The sequence below is a fragment of the Podarcis pityusensis genome (assembly GCF_964106645.2).
Source record: "Podarcis pityusensis genome assembly, chromosome: 12".
In the NCBI taxonomy this organism is placed as follows: Eukaryota; Metazoa; Chordata; class Lepidosauria; order Squamata; family Lacertidae; genus Podarcis; species Podarcis pityusensis.
The window spans coordinates 34,256,752-34,284,366 of record NC_138037.1 but is presented as its reverse complement, the minus strand read 5'-3'; the positions used below and the strand labels follow the sequence as shown (position 1 = coordinate 34,284,366).

The 27,615-nt window shown below is 43.7% G+C and overlaps 1 protein-coding gene and 1 long non-coding RNA gene across 3 annotated transcripts in view; one reads left to right on the top strand and one right to left on the bottom strand.

Moving 5' to 3' along the window:
• ITGB8 (integrin subunit beta 8) overlaps positions 1-27,615 on the bottom strand; it is a 52,521-nt gene that overhangs the window by 22,380 nt on the left and 2,526 nt on the right. For both annotated transcript variants that reach the window (XM_080974748.1, XM_080974747.1), the window contains exons 2-4: positions 14,628-14,713; positions 10,908-11,079; positions 3,429-3,675 (exon numbers count right to left, since the gene is read on the bottom strand). In XM_080974748.1, coding sequence (XP_080830874.1) covers positions 3,429-3,675; positions 10,908-11,079; positions 14,628-14,713 — 505 coding nt within the window. The remainder of the gene's footprint in view (positions 1-3,428; positions 3,676-10,907; positions 11,080-14,627; positions 14,714-27,615) is intronic.
• LOC308459572 lies at positions 3,685-14,656 on the top strand. The gene is made up of 3 exons (XR_013978170.1): positions 3,685-9,627; positions 11,070-11,177; positions 14,521-14,656. It is a non-coding gene; the product is annotated as an uncharacterized lncRNA (long non-coding RNA).

Here is a 27,615-nt window from a genome sequence, read left to right as displayed (position 1 = left end):
TAAGCCACAGTATCTGGAGGAGGCAACGCCAGCGGCCGCCATGCACATCTTCGCACCGACAGTGTGGGCGTGCGCGGCGGCAACAGTTGACCTGGATGCGGTGCGACGAGCGTTGCAGGATGACTCCTTCGCGCAAGCAAAGATGTCAGAGGTGCACAGGGGCACGGCAGCGACCGACGAGTTCCAGCTGCGAGATGGTTTGCTCATCCGTAAAGGGGCCATCTACGTGCCGGGAGACGAACTTCGCGCCAAGGTACTGCAGCAGCTGCACGACGCGCCCACTGCCGGGCACTTTGGCAAGGAGAAGACGGTGGAATTAGTAGCCAGAGACTTCTGGTGGCCCGGAATGAGAGGGGAAGTCGCGGACTACGTGGCGAGGTGTGACACCTGCCAGAGGTCCAAACCAGTGCACAGACCGCCGGCCGGACTGCTGGAACCGCTGCAAACTCCGTTCGAGCCATGGGAGAGAGTGGCCCTGGACTTTGTCACGGATCTGCCCAGCTCGAGGGGCAAGACGGCTGTGCTGGTGGTGGTGGATTTGTTCTCCAAGATGGCACATTTCATTCCGTGTGCGAAGGTGGCCACGGCGGAACAAACTGCCAAACTGTTCATAGACCACGTGTTCAAGGTTCACGGTCTGCCGCGGTCTATTCTGTCCGACCGAGGGCGACAGTTCATCTCAAACTTCTGGCAGAGGCTGATGGGCTTCCTGAACGTCAAGATCAACCTGGCGTCGGCTAGACACCCGCAGACCAACGGGCAAGCGGAGCGGGTCAATGCCATCATGCAGCAGTACCTGAGATGTTATGCGAATCAACAGCCTGCGACGTGGGTGGATTACCTGCCTCTCGCCGAGTTCGCCTACAACAACACGAAGCACGTGTCCACGGGGGTCACGCCGTTCTTCGCCAACAACGGGAGGCACCCTAGAACCTTCCTGGGACTGGAAAGAATGGGGGAGGGGGAGCCGCAGACAGCAGATGCGTTCACGTCGGAGTTGCAGGAGGTCCACGATCAGCTGCGGCGGCACCTGGAGCTGGCTAAACACGCATACAAGGTACAAGCGGACAAACACAGAAGGGTTGGCGAAGAGATCCATGTGGGAGACTGGGTCTGGTTAGCAGCCCACGCAGTGCCGGCCAGGTCGTTGGCGAAGAAGAAACTAGGGCATAAACAACTGGGGCCCTACCAAGTCGACGAACAGGTCAACCCGGTGGCTTTCAGGCTGGCTCTTCCGGAGGGTTCCAGAATGCATCCGGTGTTCCACAGATCGGTGCTCACTCCCTACAAGGCACCTCACAGGTTTCAGGAACCAGGAACGGCACCGGGTCCGCTCCGAGAGAGAACCGGGCAAGGGGGAGTGGCACAGGAGGAGCGCATCAACGAAGTCACGGAGATTTTGGACTCCAGATGGGGGGAAGAGGGGGTGGAATACCTTCTCGCCAAGGAGGGCACCCCGGCCAGTGCCAACAGCTGGGTGCCGGGCTACGCTTTAGACGAACCTCTGCTCAAAGAAGAGTTTCATGCCCTCTTCCCACATAGGCCAATGCCAGCAGACTTTTTCGATGACTGGCTTTTCACGCCCACGCTTTCAGCCAGCACGTTCCGGGGGTTCGACTCGGACGAGGAACCGACACGAGACGCCCGTTCCCCAGAGGGGTCACCCTCGGGATCTGCTTCAGAACCCTCGTATTGGTGGGATGATCGACCAGAGGAGCAGTTCCGCAGAAGGTGGCTGGAGGGTCCAGGACGAGCAACGTCTCCAGAAGGCAACGAGGGAGAGACGGACATGGACGTTTTCGGGGACGACCCGGGTTTCGAGCACGGCGGCACAGAGATGGAAGCGGAGGTGACCGTCGTCAACGAGAGCAGGGAGGAAGAACCGGAAGACTTCGGATGGCGGCCCGCCACGGGAAGCGAACTGTATCCGACATTCGTCCCCCTGACACGGCAGCACCCAGATCCCGCACCGGAAGGAGGGGAGGGGGGAAGAGGGGGCTTCGAGGGGGGGATGGATGTCAGGGGTTCAGGAGCAGAGGCAAGGGCAAGGGAGGAAACAGAGAGCGAGGGAGAGGAGGCAGAAGAAAAGATGAGTGATGACGACAACCCGAGATCTCCGAGTCTTTCCAGTGAATCAGAAGATTCACAGAAAGGAGCACCAGTGGCCAGGGCAAGGGGGGAGCCTAGGGGGACACCCCAGGAAGATAGAGCCAGAGGGGACTCAGAGGGGAGCAGTTGGAAATCAGGACCAGCGTCACCGCCAGAGAGCAGGGAAGAGGAAGGGCGCCAGGGATCAAGCGCTGGCAGCTCACAACAGGGGGGAGGGCACGAGTCAGGAGTGGCCACACCTCCATCGGGGAGCGAAGAAACGGTCAGACGGAAGGTGGAAGGTTGGGCGCGCGTGCCAAGTTCAAATGCACAGGAAGGTGGCGCAGTAGGCAGCCCGGAAAGGGAGCCAGGTCCTAAAGCCCGCCGAAAGGAGGGAGAAGAGTCAGGGGGGTCAGCGTCAGCGTCAGAGGAATCCCGGAAGGAAGAGACCCCGGGGGGCAGAGGGACCCAGAGAAGAACAGTCAGGCGGAAAAGGTGGAGCAAGGCTAGGATATTAAGTTGGTGTACAAGGGGCGGAGACTCAGATGGAGCTTCGCCGATCTAACCATGAGACGTAGAGTTGCACGCAGCAGCTTGAGAATGGAAACTGTAACTCAATAAAGACTTTTATTTAATGATCGCTGGCTAGCGTGATCCTCTGTGAGCTAGGATCTGGAAGCAGCTCTGACAGATGTGCTTGTAGAATCTTTATTGTTTAGTGCATACTACCGTATTTTTCGCTCTATAACATGCACCCGACCATAACACGCACGTAGTTTTTAGAGGAGGAAAATCCGTAGACATGCCACCCGTAGGCATTCCCTCCATAACACGCACAGACATTTTCCCTTACTTTCTAGGAGGAAAAAAGTGAGTGTTATGGTGCAAAAAATACGGTATTTATTCTGGAAAACTTAATGTGGCTCATGGGTCAGTTTTCACAGAGCAACTTTAGTAAAAACAGATAGCATTTCCCCACCTTGCCCTATAGGTCCTTGTGCCCTTGCCCTATAGGCCTTCCCTTATAAGCATTAGGAAGCAGCACACCAGTTACATCAACACAGTTATGTAACAAAATATTATGCAGGCACTGCAACAGTTTACAGCAGATAAACCAAAATGAAATAGAAATATTAGATCATTTGTTTCACACCTTGCCCTTCTCAAAGATTTAAATTCAGGATGCAATCCTAATTCTATTTACCTGGGAGAAAGTCCCATTGAATTCAGGAGGACTTACTTCTGAGTAAACATGGTTACACATGGTTACAGGGTTACACTGTAGGATGGTTTAGTTTAGGACACATGTGAGCTTCCAGTTAGATTTACAAATTACTTACCTGCATTGATTATGAATTCTTCCTGGGTGAATGCTAATATAAGGCGACACCGTCTTATCTACGTAAGATCCATATCCAAGTCTCAAATCAAGGGAAATATTTTCCATCTTTTGAGATAAATCAGATCCAACAGAGTTTAATTTTTCTATATTTTTGTGCATAGATGCAGACACATCAACCAAATAATAAAGGTCGACCGGGTACTTTTCCAGTGGCTGGACTTTCAACATAAAACTTGCTTCAGATCCTGATAGTTAAAAAACAAAACTGTAATAAGTATTTCTGAGTATTAATGTTGCATTAAAAAATTCTGCAAGCATATCTTATTTCTAAATCCCATTTATTTTGGCTTATTTACTTAACTATCCCAGGTGCATGCATGTGTGTGTGTGTGTGTGTGTGTGTGTGTGTGCGTTTTAGTGTCAATCTGCTGATAGACAAATTTTTGTATGCAATTTCTGCTATAGGTTTTTGCAAGCAATTTCTTCCAATATAATACATTTCTGTACATTACTTTCACTAACACACAGTTTCCCTTAATATACACATTTTGAAATGTTTTATTTAAACAATAAACAATATTTCAAAACACCACATCAATATTATTAAATATTAGAAACATAGGATTTCCCATTGGCAATAGTAATTAATAATTTCTCATGCACTCAGAAAGAAAGAAAAAAGTATCTGAGAGTCAAATTGCATGATGCATAATAATGTATATGGGTTTACTTTGTTGTCCCAATACATTACAAATAACTCAATTTTTCTACAATTATGTGGTTGTTGTCTTCCTTCTCTAGCTCTCATCAAATTTTTAATCATATTTACAATCTTCCATATTTTGGTTAACCAGATTATAAGTGTTTATAAATGCACTGGTCTATGTTTGTTCCTCCCCAGTCTCTTCCTTCCCTATCTTGCTCTTGCCCGTGGTCTGTTTTAGTTTTCAACTTCTGTGTGAACAGGGGCCTGCTTTTGCCTCTCAGTATGCCACCATGTGTTATTGATAACCTTGATTGTTTTGCTGTGTTTGTGTGTGTCACGATGAATGCAACCAGGGATCGGAGGAAGAAAGCATAGAGACCAAGGTGGGAAAATCTGCCACCTTCTTTGAGGATGCCCCAGTCCACAGAATTCTGATTTTCCTCCTCACACCCAAGCGCCCAATTTTTTCCCCATGTTTGCAGCCTGTGGATGAGGCTACATAAGTAGGCTGGGTGTTTTTGGCCCCGCACTGTTGTTGTTTAGTCGTGTCTGACTCTTTGTGACCTCATGGACCAGAGCACGCCAGGCTCTCCTGTCTTCCACTGCCTCCCGCAGTTTGGTCAAACTCATGTTGGCAGCTTCGAGAACACTATCCAACCATCTTGTCCTCTGTCGTCTCCTTGTGCCCTCAATCTTTCCCAACATCAGGGTCTTTTCCAGGGAGTCTTCTCTTCTCATGAGGTGGCCAAAGTATTGGAGCCTCAGCTTCAGGATTTGTCCTTCCAGTGAGCACTCAGGGCTGATTTCCTTTAGAATGGATAGGTTTGATCTTCTTGCAGTCCATGGGACTCTCAAGAGTCTCCTCCAGCATCATAATTCAAAAGCATCAATTCTTTGGCGCTCAGTCTTCTTTATGGTCCAGCTCTCACTTCCATACATCACTACTGGGAAAACCATAGCTTTAACTATACGGACCTTTGTTGGTAAGGTGATGTCTCTGCTTTGCACTACAAGTGGGGAATTAAGAGCTCCAAGGCGCATAGAAAACAAGCTCGATTTGCTGCAAAGATCTCTTTGCCCTGTTCTATTTCAATGGAAACTCTCTTTCCCCCTCTGTCTCCTCATTTCTCCAAACTACTGCCAATGATGAGCAGAATAGGTTAGTTTCCTTTTGGTCCCTTGCATGCTAGCAATTGGATTTTTCCCATCAGCAAGAGTCAAGTGCTCCTCCTTCTGGTGATAAATAAATAGTACACACGAGAAGCCTTGTGAAGCAGAATTCACCACTCTGAAGCTCCTGCTCTGAAGATGAGGACTGCACCAGAGCACTAGATGAGTTAAGAGCCTCAAGCTATGCTCCACTTGTTATTTGGCAGAATGCTACACATCACCTCAGGAGGTACAGGGGTCCTTCTAAAATCTCCAGAGAAGGGTACTCTCCCTAAGCAGTTTATTTCAAAGCATGCCCTGTATGTAGTTCAAGTTCACTCTCTCTGTGTATACACTGAGGCTGGATCTAGACACATCAAAGAAGCATTTCAGTTTAAAATGTAAATCTAAATAGGGAAAACAGGTAAGAGAAAAACAGGACTCCACTTCGCCATCTGGTGGGGCACAATGTCATATCACACATATAACGCATATACAGTGGTATCTCAGTTTTCGAATGTAATCCGTTCCGGAAGACCGTTCGAGTTCTGAAATGTTTGAAAACCAAGGCACAAAGGGAGGACTGCAAATTTAATAGAGAAAACTGAGAAAAACTTAGCAGAAGCCGTTTGACTTCTGAGGCATGTGTGAAAATGGAAGCATTTACTTCTGGGTTTACGGTGTTCAAAACGGTGACAACACGTTCTTCAATGGGGACGTTCAAAAACCAAGGAAGTATTGTAAATAATTTTTTTGTTTACCAGTCTAAGTGAGTCACCAGAGCACACCTGATGGCTGAACAATGCAGTTGCTGGCACCTCTGAGATCAGTGGTTCAGAGAATGTTTTAAACTGTTGTTTTTTAAAAAAACGTTTTTTCATTGATGTGTTTGCCATACTAGGATCCTTTGAGAGGAAGGGCATGATATAAATCGGATAAATAAATGTGTGTGTAATACATCTTTAATAAAGAAAAAAGATACATGTGGTTAGATCCACAGTACAAAGCCACAATGCTAGGGTATGTTCCTCTAGAAAGAAATTAGGCAGGAATGGGAAGAGGGTAAAGCATAAAGAGCATGACTTGCCAGAGGTTCATTAAATTAAAAAAAATTGTGTGGGGTGTGTGTGTAACAATGGAAATGCCAGAGACGGAAACAACTTAGGAGATGGAGAGGTTTTCAGTACTTAATAAAATAGGGGTACCATTAGTTTATACTGGATTCACTAAACAAAGAAATCACAATATTTTTCTAATGTTATCTGTCAAGACACAAGACATGTTGCCAGGTGTTCTGGGACAGGCCTCAGTTTGCAATTAAAAGTTTTCAAGTAAACGATTTAATAAATCTTCAAAGGGCAAACATTAACAAAGTTCAGGTCTTTATTCACCTTGGTACCCGCCTCTCTTCTCTCAGGGTGCGAAATCAGTCTTGAATTATGCAAAGTAATAGAAAACTATGACTCAAAAACATGGATTGATTTGCATACAAATTGTAGCCATTAGTGCAGGGCTGGCAATTTCTGAATGGACCCATTTGTTTTCTCTGTAAATGGGATATCCTTGCTCAGGAAGCGGAGCTACAACTTAGGTTCCGTTCCAGTTTAGGCTCATCAGCATTTCCCAACTCTCCAGTTCACAGCTTTCAGGACTCCAGCTGCTGGACAGGAGCCAGCGTTCTGGTGGCAGCTCTTTACTTGGGTAGCCACATAATGAGACAAGCAAACTGCCAATCCCAGAAAGTCCCCCACATTCTCTTCCGCAACGGAACACTTATCCTGCATCCCAGGGGGCGCATTTTTATGAACTTTGTTAGCATGCACAGCACTCTGGAAAAGTCAAAGACTTCAGACCCACTTCCCAAACAAGGGCAGCCACTAAGATGACTGACTCCCTGGATGCCAGAATGAGGGCTGTCCTAGTTGTAGGAGGTATAGTTGGAAGGGGTGCCATACCCAATCCAGAAGTATCTATGTGTCTTTCCTGTACAAATCATTACACAACAAACAAATGTCTCAGGCTGAAACCTTGTTTAACTTGGCAGATAAGCAGCATTACTAAGCTTCTCGAGTAATTAAAAATAAATAAAAAATAAGACAGAAGCCTTGCTTGTTGTCACTGCTGGATACTCCCCCTTGAATGGAGAGAACGAAAAGCAAACCAAATTTCCCAGTAACTTGCTCTTTTCGTCTCAGCTATTCTCTTTCGGCCTGATTTAGCGTAAATCATTTCCATGAGCAGAATTGTTATTGTCTTTGATCATAACACTATTCCATGGAAGGGATGGTCATGTTTCCCCTCCACATTTGCCAATGCTAACAAGAAAATGGCAATGATACATAGAATATGCAGATCCTTGAAGGATTAAGCGGCTTTGGTTAAGTGGCTATCTCTTGGCATAACCTCCAGCACATAGTTACTGTGTGGGGTGAGGGGGGTTAACTTCATACACCAAGTTCCTTAGGGGAATTCCTTGGAGGGATGCAAATGTGAAATGGTGTTTGAAAACCTTTCATCAACTGGCCTCTGCTGTCTTTCAGAAGGGCAGTGGATGAAATCCAGCAACATGTCTCTAGCTTGGCTTGAGTGGTTTTGCTTGCCTACCTGGAGGGATACAGAATCAAGTGAAGACCCATTCACACATCACTCATGTGAAAGGGGCTTTACAAATATGAGTGGTTGGGCTGCATTGCTGCCCCTGCCCCACCTCCAATGCCCAGGTGTTGAATATGAACATCTACAAAAATGAGAAGTCTATATGAATAGACTTCCAAAAATCAGGAACCATGCATGATCACATAGAAGCCAACGTACATAGGCTCCCTCTTGCAGATGTCCACACACAGCTCTCACGGGTAGGCTAGCCACATGCCATTGGAGTGGGGCAAGTACTATGATGTTGCATTGCTAGTACGCACCATGGTCCTCCCTCCAAATGATTAACATTTGATGGGAGATTTGGACTGCAAAAATCTGGGGCAACTAGTAGCAGCGGCACAGTTTCCTTATGTTTTTGTTAGCGAGGCCTTCAATGAAAATACAAGAGGGAAGCACAGTCTTCCTCTGGAACAAAAAGCTCCTGCTATAAATGCCAGTATCAACGCCATTAGGCATGCTGCTAACATAATGTGACACTTTGCTCTCAAAGACACAACTACTCTACTTTTTTCTCCATGCTTGTGACAACTGTGCCGCATGAAATATCTATTACAAATAGAAGCTGTGGCTTTCTCAACACTGTGAACTTTGAAGGGGGGCAGCAAAACCTCATAGCTTTGCTATAGTTTGGACCACCTGCTTGCTTCTAACAAGTGAGGCAGGGCAGAGAAGGGACTGTTGTTCCATGGCACAGCTATGGGGACAAGGCTCTGTAGTTGAGCAAGTGCTAGTACACAGTTCAGCATAAACCAGTTCAGCATAAACTCGACTTATCTTCCACAACACTGGACATCTGCATCAAAGAAACACTAAAAAGCTCTCCCAGTTGTGCTCATAAAGCTGACCTCATTAAGATTCCTGTTTTCAATCAAGGAAGTGGATAGCACTGTATTATACATTTTGCTAGCTTTCAAGAGCACGGAAGAGAAAAGATATCAGAGATCAGTTGATCTATGAAGTCATATCATGACAGCTCACTCTGGAAACTTTCAACCCCTACACCAGCAGATCTACTCTTAACTAAATCTTGCCTGCCACTCATTTCACCAGGGAGATCCGATGTCATGGTGATAACATACAAATACAGTGCAGGGTGATGAGCCGAGGTGAGGCTGGGAAGAGCAAAATATGCATAGGAGACTGGAGGCAGAAGAAATAACAACCTGAAGTTCTTCCTCAGCTCTCACAATGGTTTGGGCAGCTTCTCAGGTCAGACAATAGCAAAGTCTGAATCAACACAATTATGCTATGTCTGCACTATCTGCAAATAGCCAACTAAGAAACACCTGCACATACGCAGCTAATATTGCCATAGCCTCTCCTTAACTGGTTCTCAAATGAATAGGAGTTCAATGCGCTAACACCGCACTCAAAGTTATGTTATTATAAACAAAGTCCACACTTTCAGGCAACTCCCACAGCACAAAATACTTTTGTCGTGAATAAAGTTTTTGTTTCCTTTCATTTAAACCATCCCTTTAAATCCCCAAGAGTCTGGAACACCAGCATTATGAATAAACAATGACTTCTACTCTATTCAGTATTAACATACCACAACAACTGTTTGTGGTGGACCAGGCTTATACCTGTGCAACTCTAACATGAATAAGACCAGGATATGCTCAGTAAATACATCCTGCTCTAATTCTGAGGATTAGCAGCTGGCTCAGTCACATCGTTGCAGGTGACTGGCAGATGTGTTAACTTCCAGTTAAGTTGCTGTGATGCAGGCACATGCCCGTACAAGATCTCTAAGCCCAGAGCGGGCTTGCTGTACAAGCGGCAGAAGAGTGTAATGACAGATCGGATAGTTAGGGATTCACAGAGCTACTAATGGTGAAGATATTCCCCCATCTGAATGGATAGAGGATGTGGTTCATGTGACTGGAGCAACCAGCCGTAGATCGTGTTACTGGAAGCAACTTGGTGGTGGTTGAATTGGGTTCCTTAGCTACCTTTCCTCTTTAAAGGAGGAGTAGCAAAATGCACTTTAAAAATTCTTCATGTAGTCACTTAACGTTATACTGGTAGTGTCTCTGTGTCTTCACCCTGTTCTAAATATTCTCATGTGAATAGGCTCCAAATGGACTGCAGCCTGCACAGATCTGGTAGGGTGCTGTTTTAAGATTCCCCATAGGAGCGAATGGGGAAGACAGAGCTTCATTTTGTATAGAGAAGATCAAAACCTAATCACAGATCAAAGGTGGACAGAGTGACTCGAAAACAGTTTGTAATTTTTAATAAAGCACAGATGCAAACCTACTCTGCACCATCTTGTAGAGCAAGGTTTCAAGGTAAAACCTGACTAAACAAGTTGGATTTCAAGAAGACATGAACAAACAAGGGTGGTGGAATCCACAATGGCATCACAGCCCAGGGGTGTGTGTGTGTCAGGAGAAAAGTGAGGGTGAGGAGAATAAGAGCTCATCCAAAACAGAAAAAACCCCCACACCTGTAGTAGGTATGCTTGTGTTTAATTTGTGATAACGAGACCAGGCAATCTAAGCATACAAAGTATCATTTACAGGATTTGGCTGGGATGAGAGGTAACAGAATACAGACCTATTCACTCATAATTATCCAATTTTGATGAACATTTTAATGGGAGTTAGACAATGGAAATTAGACAATGGATAATGGTGACAAGCCATCTCATTAGCTATTTAAACAGATGCCAAGGCCATAAAAATCGCGGGAGCCAAAACTGCTGCATAGCCAATTTAGACAAAATATAGAAAGCTCACAAGATTAGCATATCCAATAGTTATTTTTTAAATCAGTATGAACTGACTGCTTTCAGTCCTTTTAAAAACTGGGTCTCTAATAGTCCTCCAAAATTAGGTATCTTTTCTCATTTAAAAAGCAAACGCCAGGCTCTGTGTGAATGCCCTATCTCTCTTGCCTGCTTAACTGTGTCCAATTCAATTTTTTAAAAAAACAATGCTTTCTTTTTAAAAAACAAACCTGGACGTAGTTGGATTGAAACTTCTCCTGGTGCCACTTGTACATTAGCATTACCGGCAGGCATTGTTACACCAGCACTGGGACTTTCTATGAAATCTGCTTTGCAGCCTCTTTTCATTAAGTGCAGAACTATGTCACATCGTTCCTTCTGTTTTGTTCCAGCCATGAAATCCTGTTTGAGAAGAGGCAAATAGAGAGAGAGAGAGGAAAAAATTAGAGAGGAGAGACAAAGAAATGTTTATATTCTGAAATATCATCAAGCATAGCCAGGTAACCAAAAAGTTAATGAAGAACAATGAGGCATGCCAGTATGCCCAAAGAAGCTATAGCAGGTCCAAACTAGACATGATGCCAAGTGACTCATGTGGGCTGCTGTGTGTAGGAGTGGTAGGCAATACTTCCTGGCACGGGCATTGCAGCAGCTCAGCAGAAAGGAGAGGGAGAGGAGGAGGGGTGAGGCGGTTGGCACAGCAACTGTGCACCAGAAGAACCAATCTGGTGCTCCTGCCAGTAGATTTGCATCACTCTGAACCTCCTCCTCCTCCTCCTTTTAAGGTGTAGTGATGCCCATTTCAGGAGGTCAGAGTAGCACCACTACCCTACCCCACTGGCTACTCCCAGCTGTGGGAATCTCCATTTTACTGGCCAGATACAGACCTGGTGGACATCACTGCTCCCCCAAACCCTATTAGCTATAGGACCAGGCTATTAGCACCTAAAGCAAAGCACCTATAAGCACTCATGTGGACTGTCCTTCCAGGGTTAATAGCTGTTGCAGAGAAGGGACATTTCCACTGGGACCGCGGCAGCGAGGGAAGAGTGCCAACAAACAACAAAACGAACTACGGATACATTTTGCATTATGCCTAGTTGTGCCAAAAAAAGGGACACTTGTTTTTATAACAAAATATTTAAAACAGAAGTTAGGACTAATTGCTATAAAGGTTTCTGGAGGGTGCTTTGGCAGTTTTCATATAACAAAAAAGGAAAAGTGAGCTCATTATGACTTCTTTCTCTCTCTCTATTCTTCATGGCGGTTTTTCCATCTCAGAAATGTTTGCATGTACCAGACCCTCTGACATCAATTACAATTGGCCTTTCATTTAGCCTGTGGCCTAAGACAATCTAGTAAGAACTGCATGCCCAATACAAGTGTTTTTTATTGAACAGAAAACACTTCTGACATCTGAAAATGCATTTTGCTATAAAGCTACATAATTGAATTGCTTTTATTGCCAAAAACCATTTCGGATTTATTTGCTGGAATACATTAAGGGAGCAAGACATAAAGGGGGAAATTCAAAAGGGAGGGAATGGATGGAGAGGCAGGACAAGACAAGAGAAAGTCTTAAAGAGTATGTTCCCTACACAGGGAATCAATGTTAACCCTACACAGACCAAAAGAAGACTGGGATGAACCACATGCAAATGGAACAGATAAATAATTGGTTCCATTTCTCTTAGTAGTACCCTGAATGGTTACTACTAAAAACTGGAAACATTTTGTGGGAGTGACTAAAGATTGGCTTGGTGTAATCAAATCTGCCTTACTGCCATACTGGAAAAATTAATCCAATTAAGACTAGCTGAGAACAAATTTTAAAGTGACACATTTATGTGTATGTAGCAGAGATTTATGCTGTTTGTAAATAATGATAATAATATTCAGAGAGTCGTGGAAAAACATGTCAATATCTGGAACGCCTAGCAATCCCCCATAATGAAGTTTTCCCTAGGTAAATATAAAAGAGGACTATGCCTTTTGTTAATATACGACAGAATGTGCTATGCTCACACCTTCTTTGTTTGCCCTCTTACTAAAGTTTGTCTTCCTTACACATAGAGAAAACATGTTTCTTAGAAATTTAAATTGTTAAGGTTTATGGGAAAGTGTGTATTTATGGAATGCAGGAGCACAAAACCCCCAAACTTGTGCAGATCTTGTAATGGACATGGTGACAGCGGGAATGAATGAACTGTCCCCATTCCCAACTGCCATGATTTCAGTTGAATTTCTCCCCAGAGTCTAGAAATAGACACAAGGTATCTCCACCTAACTGAGAACCATAGAAAAGCATTATCCACTGGACCTGTACACAGGCTGAATTGCTTCAACAGCAAGCAAATTCACAGTTCTCAGATTATTTTTTTTAAAAAAATATGTTATTATTGATGTATTTGCTGTCCTGGGCTCCTTTGGAAAGATGGGATATAGATTGAATAAAATAATAATGATAATCAAGGAGCAGTGGAAGATGTTTGATAACTGTGGCCACAAAATTGTTATTCCAATGTCAGTAGGGATGTTGTTGCCACCCACTCTCTACCAATACAGTGGTACCTCTGGTTACGTACTTAATTCGTTCCGGAGGTCCATTCTTAACCTGAAACTGTTCTTAACCTGAAGCACCACTTTAGCTAATGGGGCCTCCCGCTGCTGCCGTGCGATTTCTGTTCTCATCCTGAAGCAAAGTTCTTAACCTGAGGTACTATTTCTGGGTTAGCAGAGTCTGTAACCTGAAGCGTATGTAACCTGAAGCGTATGTAACCTGAGGTACCACTGTATATGGAACAGCTACAGGTTTCTAAGGGCCTAAGAAGTGTATGCCCAAGACCCACACACTCTGACTAAAATACGGTCTGCTCAGGCACAAATCATCATTCTTTAAAGCATTTTGTAATGTCCAACTAATATTAAACAGGTTTTAAGAAGCAATTATCAACTCAGGTGACCTGCTGAATATGCATCCACATCAGAGGTTGTCAATGGGACGCTGTCCAAATGCTGTGCTATCCAAATGTTGCAGACTACAGCTCTCATCAGTCTCAGACAACCCAGCCAATGGCTGACGGGAGCAGTAGTTCACAAGATTTGGAAGGCACCACACTGGCTGTGCTGATCCATATGGTCTCTATGAGGAGGAATGCTGGAGCTCTTAGAAAGTGCATGTTGAAGGCCGTAGAAAACAATGCAAGAGTGTCACTCTACTCTGCAATCAACCCTTTTCTTTTAAAGCTGAATGTATTTCAAAACCAATCTCAACATGTGTATGGCAAATCATATATGGCCCCCAAAATTTTCTCTGCCTCCCTATTATTTTTCTTACAAACAAATAATTAAATCAACTGGAAAGTCTTTGTTTTGCTTCTTAAAGGCCCTCTTTTCGTGCTCCCCCCCCTCAGAGGTCAAACAAGCAGCTAGAAGTGTGTGTGGGGGGGGCTAAACCAATAAGAACCCCACATTCTTAATGTGTCTGTTTCCCCTTAGCAGCAAGCAAAGGATGAAAACAAAGAGGTAAAGAAGAGGGAAAGGCAGTAGGACAAAGGTGTGCTCTGGCAACCCCAGAAATAGCTCCCTTCTGACCTGGCCTACCACTGCTTTGTGCAGGTTAATAATCATCATCATTATTGTAATTATCATCATTAATATAGCCTTAATGAACATAAGTAAAAAACAGTAATGTGTACACAGGAATAAACTGCCCCCCCCTTCTTATTTTGGTCCCCTCTTGCTTTCATGCGATGGGCCTGTTACTCATCAAAATACGAAGGTTCAGTTTTTTAACAGTTACTGTACTTCCCCAACAATTGTTGAATTTTCCCTTTTGACTAGGGACTCCTTTCATGTGCACAGAAGCTGAAGACTTATTTCATTTGCATTGAAGCAGCTAAAGCAGACAAAGAAGTACCAGGATGACTAATACGGAGAAGAGAGCTTACCTCTTGAGTACACCATGCACACTCTGGGCCCACAGCAAGACAGTTGGTACACGTCACTGCATTTGAGATGGCACATCTGTTGTCTGCTGTAAAAGATATATATATACACAAGGCCATTCAGCTATTTGCAAACATGTGTGGGAGCAGAGCACAATGTCTAAAGTTAAAAATGTGATTTGAAAGGATAAAACATGAGGTTCTGGGTACTTTGTGGAAAATCAAAGTGGGCTGATACATCACTCCCTAGGAGTTCAGGATTCTGCTCTTCAGTAAGTCACAGCAGGCCTTTTTGAGCTAAAGAATCAAGGTCAGGGAGAAGTGCACATTTTGCAAGGCCCAGAAAACCCTGCTGCTGGCCCTATTGGCTACCACAACTACTAACTGATCCAGTATTAGCGTCATGGACTGGCTGAATGCAAAGGAGTGGTGGGAGGCACCAGCTGGGGAACCCCCAAGGGAAGGTGGCTCAGAGCCCGGGGAGTGGTGGTGGGACAATGAGTGGTCAGAGGGAGCAGATTGGGAGGAGAAGGCATCAGAAGCTGAAGAGGTAAGAGAGTTTAGTGAGTGGTAACATGCTGAAGCAGAGAGCAATCCAGAATCTGGCAGAAGCGGAGGGTGGAGGCAGAGATGAAGAAGCCAAGGGGTCTCCCTTTCCTGCTGCAACCAGCTCCCCTCCCCCCCGGTCTCCCAGAACCAGAAGAAGTATGAAGAGGGCAGAGCAAAGACAGGCAAGGCGGCAAAGTCTCAGATTGCTTGAGAAGGACCTGGGAGAGGAGGAGTCATAGGAAACTGTAGGAAGGCAGTCCTCATAACTGCCTCATTGGGGCAAGATCTGCTGGGAAGAGCTGTTGTGATCAGTAGGCCTGGCCTCCTGAGCTGTCTTGTTCCTTTGAATACAGAGTTAATTTCACTGATGCTGGGTGAGTGATTGCTGACCTGCCCCTGACATCTGCTCCTGACACCGACGATGTCATTCCTATTAATTCTAGCACATGCAGACAACTTGCAGTAGCGGCCGATGAAACACTACTGGCTTCCCAACACAGTGGGTCACTGGCACTTACTGAGACAGAGGGGTGAGAGGTGAAACACTAGACATGTGGCACAGCACATGATGATGGAGCCAATGTGCACATGCCCTGCACCTCGCCCCTTTCCCTCCCCTTCTCGGTAAATGCCAGCAACTCTCTGTGCTGGGAATCTGTGAGAGCAAGGGTGCCCCACTTGAGGCATCTTCACCATAGGAGCCACCATACTAGGGGCGGAGGTGCCTTCGTCCCCCCAGTAAAATATTTGAGGGGGCCATCTCCAAAGTTGATGGGCATTGCTATTCAAATGGGGGAGTGTGTGTGTGCCATGTCATGTGATCAATTATGTGGGGTGGGGCTTACCTGTCCCCCCACATATTTTATTCAAATTGGCACCCCTGCACCTAGCTGAGCGCTACTATAGCCAAGCACTCAGTTCATTGTTTTTAGGTGGTTAATACAAGTCTACAACAGGAGCAGAAATTAAATCTTTGTTTGTGTGGCATCTGCCCGAAATGGATTTCTAGTGAGATATGGAACAATCCCTCTCAGATTAATAATCCACAGTAATTGGCTGCTGGCAACTGTGGACTACAGTGGTACCACGGGTTAAGTTCTTAATTCCTTCCGGAGGTCCGTTCTTAACCTGAAACTGTTCTTAACCTGAAGCACCACTTTAGCTAATGGGGCCTCCTGCTGCCGCCGTGCCGCCAGAGCCCGATTTCTGTTCTCATCCTGAAGCAAAGTTCTTAACCTGAAGCACTATTTCTGGCTTAGCAGAGCCTGTAACCTGAAGCGTATGTAACCTGAAGTGTATGTAACCTGAAGTGTATGTAACCCGAGGTACCACTGTACCATTATTTCAAATAACTCTATTCCTGATTGATTTCTTGTCACATTTTTTTTTTTAAAGTGCAGCATGCCATTCACTATTTTCAACTGTTTGATAGAGTTTTGGAAGGGCGCCCTTGAAATGCAATCTGTTGCTCTTTGTTCTGTCAGTTCTCGAGAGCGTTTAGTATGGCAGCAACAAAGCATTGCTGTCTCCACATCCATAAAGCTAGAGAGGGAGAACTGAAAGCTAGAAGATGAACTGCCATCTATTATGCCAGGTCTTGCACTGAAACAAGATCCTCAGTAACTACAACTGTTTATCTTCACGGTATTTTTTTTTTTTAAAAAGGCATGTGTGTGTTTCTTTCTGTGTGTAGTAACATTAGATGCAAGAGTAGGCCCAAAGTTTATTTTGCTTTAAGCGAAAAGGTAAACTGTAGTACATTTAAACTGATTAGGGAGGGTATGTGGGTCAAGCCAGAGCAAGAACATTATTCCAAAACACCGATTTGGTAACACCTACCGAGAAACAAAAACAGAAAAATGTTGGGAGGGAAACCATACACTGGTAGCTAAACTGTGTGAACAGCCAAGTCACATACATGGCACAGTTCCTGCTGGGTTTTCGCTTCACAGAGTATGACGGTATTTGTAGAAATCAACAACATACAATACCACACACCTCCATACACACAAAAAACTAGCAGGGCAGGCAAAACAGTTCCCAATAGGTTTTCACCATATCATCATGGAGACACAACTGTGGCTTCTCAAAAACCATGTGTTCTGATGATGTAGCATCCAAAGATATATTAACAAAACAGGCATAGGAACGTAAAGGAACTGCCTCATAGAACGTCTCGCCATACACCCATCTGCCTGATCACTGTCCACAACAGACGTGGAGAACCTTTGGCCCTCCAGATGTGGCTGAACTACAACTCCCATCAGCCCCAGCAAGCATGGCCAGGGGATAGGGATGGGGGGAATTGTAGTTCAGCAACATCTGGTGGGCCAAGGGTTTCCCACATCTGGTCTACAATGACCTTCAGGAGTCCTTCGACCTGAAGTAGCTACCTTCTGCTTGCAAACATGGCACCTCCTCTATAAAGCCTTGGGCTCCCCTTTGTATGCATGCAAGACTTGATGTTACAGTAGACTACACAGAACAATGGTGCTGGAGGAGACTCTTGAGAGTCCCATGGACTGCAAGAAGATCAAACCGATCCATTCTTAAGGAAATCAGCCCTGAGTACTCACTGGAAGGACAGATCTTGAAGCTGAGGCTCCAATACTTTGGCCACCTCATGAGAAGAGAAGACTCCCTGGAAAAGACCCTGATGTTGGGAAAGATTGAGGGCACAAGGAGAAGGGGACGACAGAGGACAAGATGGTTGGATAGTGTTCTCGAGGCTACCAGCATGAGTTTGACCAAGCTGTGGGAGGCGGTGGAGGACAGGAGTGCCTGACGTGCTCTGGTCCATGGGGTCACGAAGAGTCGGACACAACTAAATGACTAAACAACAACAACATAGAACAAAAGAACTCTAGAAATCTCTGCATGAAGCTGCCACAAGTGGTTTTCGCCCAACTCCATTATCCCACCAATAGAACAAGTTTTAGCAAATGACCACACACTAGAGTAGAACAATAACAAGGGGGGGGAGGGAATGACACCAATATAGCGGCTCAGTAAGTCACCCCCTGTAGGAAGTCCACTTGTCTTGTTTTTTTCTTACTAACATTTTTTGATACATAAGGTTTAAAACAAATGATCTGGTCTTATATAATTTCTTTAAAAACAGGGTTCAGAATCTGTTTGGTTCATAATTTGTTCCAATAACTTCTTATAGAAGTAACATTTACAGACATGCATTCATTCATGAAATATTTCTCATGTAGCTGCCAGTCTATTTTTAAAAAATAAATTAGAACCAAGGCATTACTAAATTAGTTATATCTTTTCTAAAGAAAAAGAAAACGAAAAACAAACCCCTAACACTAAAGCTAGAAATATTTTTATGAGTTGGCTTAGTATAGGAAAGAGAGTTTTCTTACCATTTTACCAACACAGCCCAGACAAAACTGAACCGTTATGATGCCAAAAGTCAAGAGGCAGGCTTCTACTGGCTTTAGTTAAATAACTGAAACATGCCAAAAAGGTATTTTAAAACAAGACAGGCCATATTTTGGCTCAAAAAAATTACACTGACATATATACATAATAAAACATGTGTAGTTAGTTATACCATACCCAACTGTATATCATATTATCCATTCTAAGAGAATTACATTAAATAAGGCTTAATGACCCTGGCATTGCAAGAAATTAAAGAATTTTAGAATAAAAGAGAGAATATTTCTGGGACAATACCAAACATAATGCATTTGGAACAGAATTAGGTTATAGGCCACAGAAAGCTCAAATCAAATATTTCATTTTAAGCCCTCATTTTACTGCCCCAACTCAAATAATTAGAACTCTTAAAATCCACCTGTCTCCAATGCTCAGTAAATAATTGAGTACAAATTTACCAGCAGATACCAAATCTTAGTGCGAGCCCATGGGAGGAGAAAGGAGTCAAGTTTGCATTAATCTGACTATTGGTACTTTTCTCATTTCAAATTTAAGGCTTACTGAGATGTGGGAAACGGCAAGCAAGGTTTTCTGTGAGTCCCTGGCAAGTCTTGCAAGAGCCCCAAGGTACTTATGTGCACATGTGCAAACAGAGCAGAGCCAGGAAAGAACTCCATTTCCCATCGTTTCCGGTGTTTCTGAATACTGAGATATACACATGCAATGCCCAAGGCCCTACCATAAAAAGGTAAAGGTAAAGGGACCCCTGACCATTAGGTCCACTACCATACTAGTTCCCAAAAGTTCTGCCTACAGCCTCTCCCAGGAAGTTGGAGGAAGAGGAATCCCTGTGGAGCAGGATTCAAAAACCCAGTGCCCAAACTATCCCATTTTTACGTTCACTCACCACTAGTAATTTGTTCACACTTATGACTGACTGATTTAAAAGTGAACTGTAATAGAGCTTCAACTGAACCTGTACGCTTTTGTTTCCTTGGTTACTTTGAACAAAAATTGAACATTAACTTCTGTGTTAATTATTTGCCTAACTCAGATTCTAAAACAAAGATAGTTTTCTCAGAATCAGAAATTTAAGTTTCTGTTTCAGTTAGATGAACTAACGCTAGTATTGTTTTAAAAATCCACATTTCTACTTGTAAGGGGGGAAAGTTGCTTACATTTATGGATGCACCTAAGCAACTGAAGCACCATTCTATAAAGCATCTATTAGCTTTTGCAGCCATAACGATACAAGTTAATGTTTCATCATACAGGTTAATGCACATGATAATCTCTGGAAATGTTACCAAGACAGCAGTGAAGCTAGAACACAGCCATAGGGCTAATAGTAATTGGTAGCCCAATTCTCCTTGAATTTTGCTAATTCTTAAAGCCATCCAAGTTGGTGACTATGTATTATGACAACAGATTTGCATTTGCCTACCAGATATAGTGTTGTGTTTCATACAGAATCCCAAAAAGAAATCTAACATTACAGATTTAAATATATCCAACTCATACCTATAACGAGGAAAGCTTTTTTTAACCTTATGAACAGAATTGTGGCCAAGTGCTTTCTTGTTTCTGGTTCAAAATTTGGCAGGTTCACTAGGTTTATATTCAAATGGAGCCCTCAAAGTGACTCACAACTGCATTTTATAAAATTCATGGTTGCGTTAAAAAAACAGGACAGCCAGCCATCTGGAGTAGAAATTCCTTCCCAGTGTTGATTTCAATCACTGTAGGTCTGCTTTCCAAGAGTGTGGTATGAGTATGTGTTGCTAGAGTTGAGCCCCTTGAAGTCATATGCATGTCTCATTTCCTAAATTTAAAACCGACACCTGCATGAACTCATCTGGGATACAGCACCGCTATCATAATTAAGCCTTTGCCTTTGTCTCCCTTTGCCTGTTTGCTATCCTTTAAATTTTAGTTATTTTGGTGTCTGTGCTAGTCTATTTCACTGTGCTCGCAGGCTTAGTTAGGATTTTACACTGCTTCATTGTTTGGACTCACCTGGATAGACATTCCTAACATTCCAATTCTTCTTCTGGAAACATTTTAGCAAAAACAGTTCAAATCAGATAACATCTCTCTAAGAAAAATATTAGGACTTCTCATCAAGGACTGCATGTCCAACAACATGTTTGCCTTTGTGTGGCCTCTGTCATTGGCCAGCTGACAAAGGACCACTAGGAGGCTGTACCATTTTCTTCCCAGGGCCAATGAACTGTGTTTAAACCTTGGAAAAACTCGGGCCTTTGAGAGAGGTCAGTTACTTGTTCTGGATGGGATTGCACTCCCTCTGAAGAAATGGGTACCTACTGACTCACTTGAAGTCACACATGGCCTGGGTGGCAAAGAGTGCTTTTTATCAGGTTAGGTTGGTGAGGCAGCTACAGATGTTCCTGGACTGAGACACGTTAGCCACTGTGGTCTTGGCATCAGCAACCTCAAGACTGGATTACTGCCACATGCTCTATGTGGGACTTCCCTTGAACTTAACCCAGCTGGCGCAGGATGCAGTAGCTAGGCGACTGATGGGAGCATCCTGACGACACCATATCATAGCTGTCAACGTTTCCCTTTTTTAAGGGAAATTCCCTTATTCCGAATAGGATTCATTGCAAGAAAAGGGAAACGTTGACAGCTATGCACCATACAATACCTCTGCTGAGAATGCAGGACTCGCTGCCGATATGCTGCTGGGCCTAGTTCATAATTTTGCTTTACCACTTGAAACCAGGGCTCTTTTTTTCCAGCCAGAACTCATTATGGCACCTCTCACGTGGGTGCCATTGTCATTCTAAGAGAATAAGGGAGGTGTTGACTCTGAGTTCCAGCACCTCTTTTTCTAGAAAAACAGCACTGCTTAAAACCCTAAATAGATTACTTGAGGGACCATCTTGCTTCATATATCCCTGCCTGACAGTTGTTATCCTGGGATGGGGTACTGCTTAAAATACTGCATGGATGTTTGTACTAGAAACTGAGCTTTTAGTGTTGCCTCTGGAATCAATTATCAGCTGAAATTAGTCAGCTAATGTCATGATATTTAGGTGGCTATTGGAGATGTTCCTGTTTAAGAAGGCTTCCCCCTAATTGTGCCCAGTCAAGTTGTGGAATACTAACCCTAATTGTAGAAAGTGTTTTATTGCTTTTAGAAATAGTTTTACAATTTTGTATTTTATCAAAGTGCATCTTAACTTCCAGGGGTGCCAACTTGAATAAAATATGGGGGAGGGGGGCAGGTGAATCCCCGCCTACATAACTGATCACATGATGTCGTACACACACACCATGTGGCTAGCAATGCCTGTTAACTTGGGGGGGGGGCTGGGCCCTCTCAAATATTTTATTGAGGGGGCCAAAGGGAACTCAGCCCCTAGGAGTTGCCTCCTGTGTTTACTGTTTTGACAGCACCTAGGTGTGAAGGAGTTTATAAATAATGTAAAGTAAATAAATACATAAATAAATAACTCTATCATGGCAAGGAGAGACTAAATTGGCTGCATCCATCATGGAACATTGGCAAGGAGCTTCTTTCTCCCCTCCCTGCAACACCCCCCCCCCCAACATGCTAATGTTACTGCCAGTTACACCTGGGACTGCAAAACTGAAGAGAGGCGCCCCCTGGCCTTTGCCACCAGTCAGGTGCCCTACGGCTACTGGGAGCCTACATCCCTGATCCCCACAAATAACATTGCAGTAAAGGGGAGAGAAAGTGTGGCCCAAACCACTGGCCAGAGAAAGAGAACTTGCCCCAGTGCTTGCTTTCCTCAGCCTCAGGCAGCAGAACCAAGGGTCAAAGATGCTGGAAGCTGTAATAATCCAACATCTGGCAGGCACTACACTGATTACTTCTGCTCTAAAGACCTACCAAAAAAAGTTACTAGGAATAGAATCGCTGAAGCTGTCAAACGGTGTCCAGTGCAGCTCAACATTAGATAATTATTATGTCATATGCCAGAAATAGCTAATTGTTGGACTTCAGCTTGATCATTGTTACATATAAACTCCTATCTCTTAACAGTTACTAGAATCACAGCACTGATTAAAGCAGTGTGGGCATAATTGCGTTTTCTATTAAACATTTCATTTGATAACTTCCTCATTACTTTTTTTCTTTAAAGAATAAAGCCAAATTATTGTGTTGGAGTGGTTTTGGCAAGTTTTATTGTCCAATGTTCTCATTCCAGCATCAGGTACTTGTTTCTGTTGGCTGAGCTACGCTACAATTACCCTTTAGTTAAAGTCACAGAACAAGAGATTCTTTGTCACTGGGAAGTAAAACTTGTCTTTTTTTAAAAAAATCAGCATTCTGAAGATACTTTGGGACTTGAAACTTTTAATACTGCTTTTTTAATGTTGTATTTGCTCTTATTAAACCTCACATTCTGCCTTCACTTAAAATAAGTGGACAAGAAAAACTGAAATAATTAGTTAAAATATATACATTTTGCCTATTTTCTTTCACAGCTTTTCATTAACATTATGGACACTGGCACAGAAATAACAATTAATGAGCTTGAAGGAACATCATTTTCTATTTACTGTGACAAATGGCCTACTATCATCATACTGTGAAAAGAAGTAGGCTCTGGAGGCAGATCATTGTGTTTCCTTTATCTATATACTGGAGAACAATATACAGGCCAGTTATCTCGAGAGCTGAGTGCATAACAACATATGTTGCAGCAGAGAGGAAACAAAGGTAGACTCTCTGCCGGACCTCTTGAAACACAAAACTTTCTTTAATTTTAAAATGTAGCTCGTTCAGGTGATCAAGCTACAGGTAGATGCTGCCATGCTGAAGGATTGATTCCTTGCAACTGTGGAACAAACATTATGCAACATTCATAAAAGTGCCTGTTCCATATATTGAAGCAGTCAAATGGGCAAATATGTGGTAGGGCAATCTTAGAAGTACCATAAATGGGTCCTAAGCTGTAGAGTGCTTTACATACTAATAGTATTGCATTGATTTTGGCCTGCCAGCAAATGAACAGCCAGTGCAAGTCTCTGAGCATGGTTGTAATATGCTGATAGGGTCTTCTTCCTGCCTGCAATCGTGCTGCAGCACTCTGCACTAACTGTAGTTTCCAGCCCAAGCACAAGGTGAGCCCGACATACAGTGAATTGCAGTAATCCAGCCATGAAGTTACCCGTGCCTGAACTACTGCAGTCAAGCTACCCCAATCTTGGAACAACCTTAACGGTCACACCAGCCAAAGCTGATAAAAGGTGCTCCAAGTCACTGAAGCCACTGGACATCTAGGGATAAAACATCAGAAGCTTTCCCAGACTCTAAATCTGCTCCTTCAGAGGGAGTACAAACCTGCCCAGGGCAGGCCATTGGCCAGTTTCTCAGATATAGGAAGTACACTGCCTCTGTCTCTCCAGGATTCAAGCTCAGTATATTTTCCCTCATCCAGTTCACTAGTGACTCCAAGCACCAGTGTAGGGCCTGTACATCTTCTCCTGATTTAGATGTTACGTAGAAATAGAGCTGAGTGTAATCATCATACTAATGGCACCTTGCCTCCAAACTCCTAATGACCACTTCCAATGGCTTCAAAAGGATATTGAATACTGCTGGGGATAAAATAGTGTCCTGTGGTATGTACCCCACAGCATAAATGCCAGGGAGCCAAAAAGCATTCTTCCAATACTGCTCTCTGGACTTGGTTATGTAAAGTAAGGGTTGGAACCATCATAATACAAGGCCTCCAATTCTCAACTCAGGTGACCCATCCATAGGACACCATTTTCAATTGTATCAAAAGCTACAGAAAGATCAAGAAGAAAGGGCAAGGTTTGACTCTCTTTGCCTCACTCTCGGTAAAGTAATTCACCAGGGTGACCAAGAATGGCTTGGTCCTATAGGCAGTCCTGAACTAAGATTGGAATGGGTTGAGATAATCTGTGACATCCAAGACACTTTACAGCTACTCTGCCACAACCCTCTCTACACAACTTTCCCTAAGAAGGGAGTATTTGCAACTGGTCAGCTGTCCAAACCATTAGGTCTAGGACCAGTTTCTTTTGGGGTAGCTATACTACTGCCTCTTTCAAGATGTCAGAGACACCACCCCCATAACCAGTCTACTCCTCCTCTTCTAGGTATAATAAGCCAAGAGAGATGAGTGAAGAGGACCCACAGTTGGACTTAAGGCCACAAGCACCTTGTCCACATCATCTGGCTGAATCAACCGAAACTGATCCCACAACACGAGACACTTCAATTGGAACAGCTACAGCAGCTGTGTCAAAGTCACTCTGGAGCTGAGCAACTTCATCCTCAAAAAAAAAAAAAAAAAAAAAATCAACCAGTGGGTCACAGAATCATAGAACTGTAGAGTTGGAAGGGTCATCTAGTGCTTAGAGATTCTTCCCCTACAATGAGATTCAGCAACCTCTGGACCACCCAAAACAACTCCACCTGACCACTAAAGGATTCAGTGCAGGCTGCTAAATGAGCTCTCTCCACGACCCACACTGCCACATGGTAGGCATGATGTGTACTAACTTGTGTTTGGTCAACTTCGGAGTACGATTTGTGCCACTTGCAGTCTTTGTACAGCCTGCCCAACGCTCTCCAGAATACCTATGAGCCTCTGAGCTCTGCAAGAGCAATCATGTCAACCACCTATCATATCTCACCATTCCATTCCATAGCATGACCAGGACTTTGCCAGGATCATCAGCTTTTTTCTGCTGGAAAATCCCCCAGAGCATTCAGGAATCCATCAGTTTATGCACGTGGGCATAACCGGTGCTCTACTCTTACAGAGGATAATTGGTGCCACCAAACCAAACTTCACCAGCTAATGTTCAGACCATGATAAGTGAGTGAATTGTTCGTGCACAATTCACCTTTGCTACATCCCTCAAGAAAAAGCCTAGTTCAAGGGTATGGTCTGATCACTGTGTTGGACTGTGTTGGATTGGAGAGTTCCATAGTTGTCATGGAGACCATGAAGTCCTTAAGTGTGCTTAATTTATGCTATTAGTTGACTTAGCTTTTCAGTGTGTATTTAAAACAGCACACATGATGTGACAATACAGTACAGTGGTACCTCAGGTTAAGTACTTAATTCGTTCTGGAGGTCCGTTCTTACCCTGAAACTGTTCTTAACCTGAAGCACCACTTTAGCTAATGGGGCCTCCTGCTGCCGCTGCGCCACCGGAGCATGATTTCTGTTCTCATCCTGAAGCAAAGTTCTTAACCCGAGGTACTATTTCTGGGTTAGTAGAGTCTGTAACCTGAAGTGTATGTAACCCAAGGTACCACTGTAGTAGTAACTTTAAAACGTATTACATCAGCATTCAATCTCCATTTTACTATTTAAACATCTGACTTCCGTTACGCAGCTCTGGAATATAGGTATTCTTTTAGCTATGACTTAAGAGGCAAGGGAGCTTGCCTGAACTGTATTAGGAACTGACTACCATCAGTTATCACCTCTAGTAATAAAAACAGTGAAGGTTTAATTTTGTGAAATAAACTCTTTGTTTATTGAAGACCTTGTGTATTGTCATCTGTATATTAACTAATCTCATCTGGAAGCTGATAATAATCCACATCTTGTTCTCCATTGCCATAATCATGGCATTTGGGATAATACTTAACTGAAAAAATAGCTCCTGCATAGGGTCTTATGTAAGATTTCTAAACTATTATATCCAAGGAGTTGTATTATTGGGATTGGAGGATACAGATCCCAGAAGTTAAGCTTGTCTGGGGCATCATGCTTCAAGTGTCATTAGGATCAGATAGCATCAGACAGATCAGAAGACCCAAATATTTGATGGTATCTTTGCACTAATCCAGGGAATTTACATCTAAAGTCTCTTACCCATAATATGTAATCTCAAGCTTAAACTGACCCAACAGAGTTCTCTCTCTCTTTCTCTCCACCAGCCCTGCCCAAGACTTGGGAAGTGCAAGTTAGAGCACATGGGCCAAGAATTAAACCAGTGTTTAAAACCCCCATTGTTCTCGGCACATTTTGCAACAGAATTTCATTAGTGCAAGAAGTTTCTGAGTTCTGGACGCAGTACTGTGTTTAAATTTTCAGATTAAAACTGCAGAGCGGAAGGAAAGGAGGACCTTTTTCTGCCTCCCCACTTCCAGCTACTCACTGAAGACTAGAGAAGAGTCCCTCTTAAGAATATTAGGTGGGTGGGCAGGATAAGGACTAGACCATGTGAAAAATTAACATAATATTTTAGCTGCAGTTCATTCATTTTCAGCTTTATATTCTTGTTAAAAAAAAGCATGCCTTGACATTCAGTTGTTGCACCCATAACCTAGGTTTAAGGTGTCATTTAGCTCCTAGCTTTCACATCTAACTTTCCAACAGTGAACTAAATGTATCTGCATCTTAAATATAAGTCTCTAAATATGAGGTTAAACTATAATGGATCCCTTCTTGATTACTCATGCAAACCAGAAGCAAAGATTTAAGCAGGATAATTACATTTTACTAAGTAGTAAGACAATGTGAACAACTCATCACATTTGCAAGAACTCCCCTGACTGCAGTAGCTTCTCTGTTTCAAGAGTGACTCTTTGCCAGATCCACACATGCATTCCTTTACCAGCGCAAATCAGGATTCTCCACCAACATGATAAATAAAGCCTATGCATATCCCAGACTTGTGGTGGTGGGGCGTATGAGATCTCTAGAATGGGTGTTTGGGTTACCTGTAGTTCTTTATTTCCACAGGCTTTCTAATGTGCGGAATGCATTTCAATTCTTCTCTTATTTTCTCGCTTGAAGAAATAGACCTAGCTAAAATCAAATATCTTTAATACGGTCAATGACCAGCAAGCAGACCTAGCTAAAAGACAATGACTTGTCCAATACAACCTAGTGATTGTCACGGCTGCTCAACTTGAGTCCCCTTATGTCCAGAGACCTCGTACTGTATCATATTAATGCATTATGAAACAATGAGCAACATTTAAGAGAGCAATGCAGGATTATCTTGGCCCTAGCAAGCAGAGCTACTAACAAATGTAACTTGGGTCATGCAGGTGTCC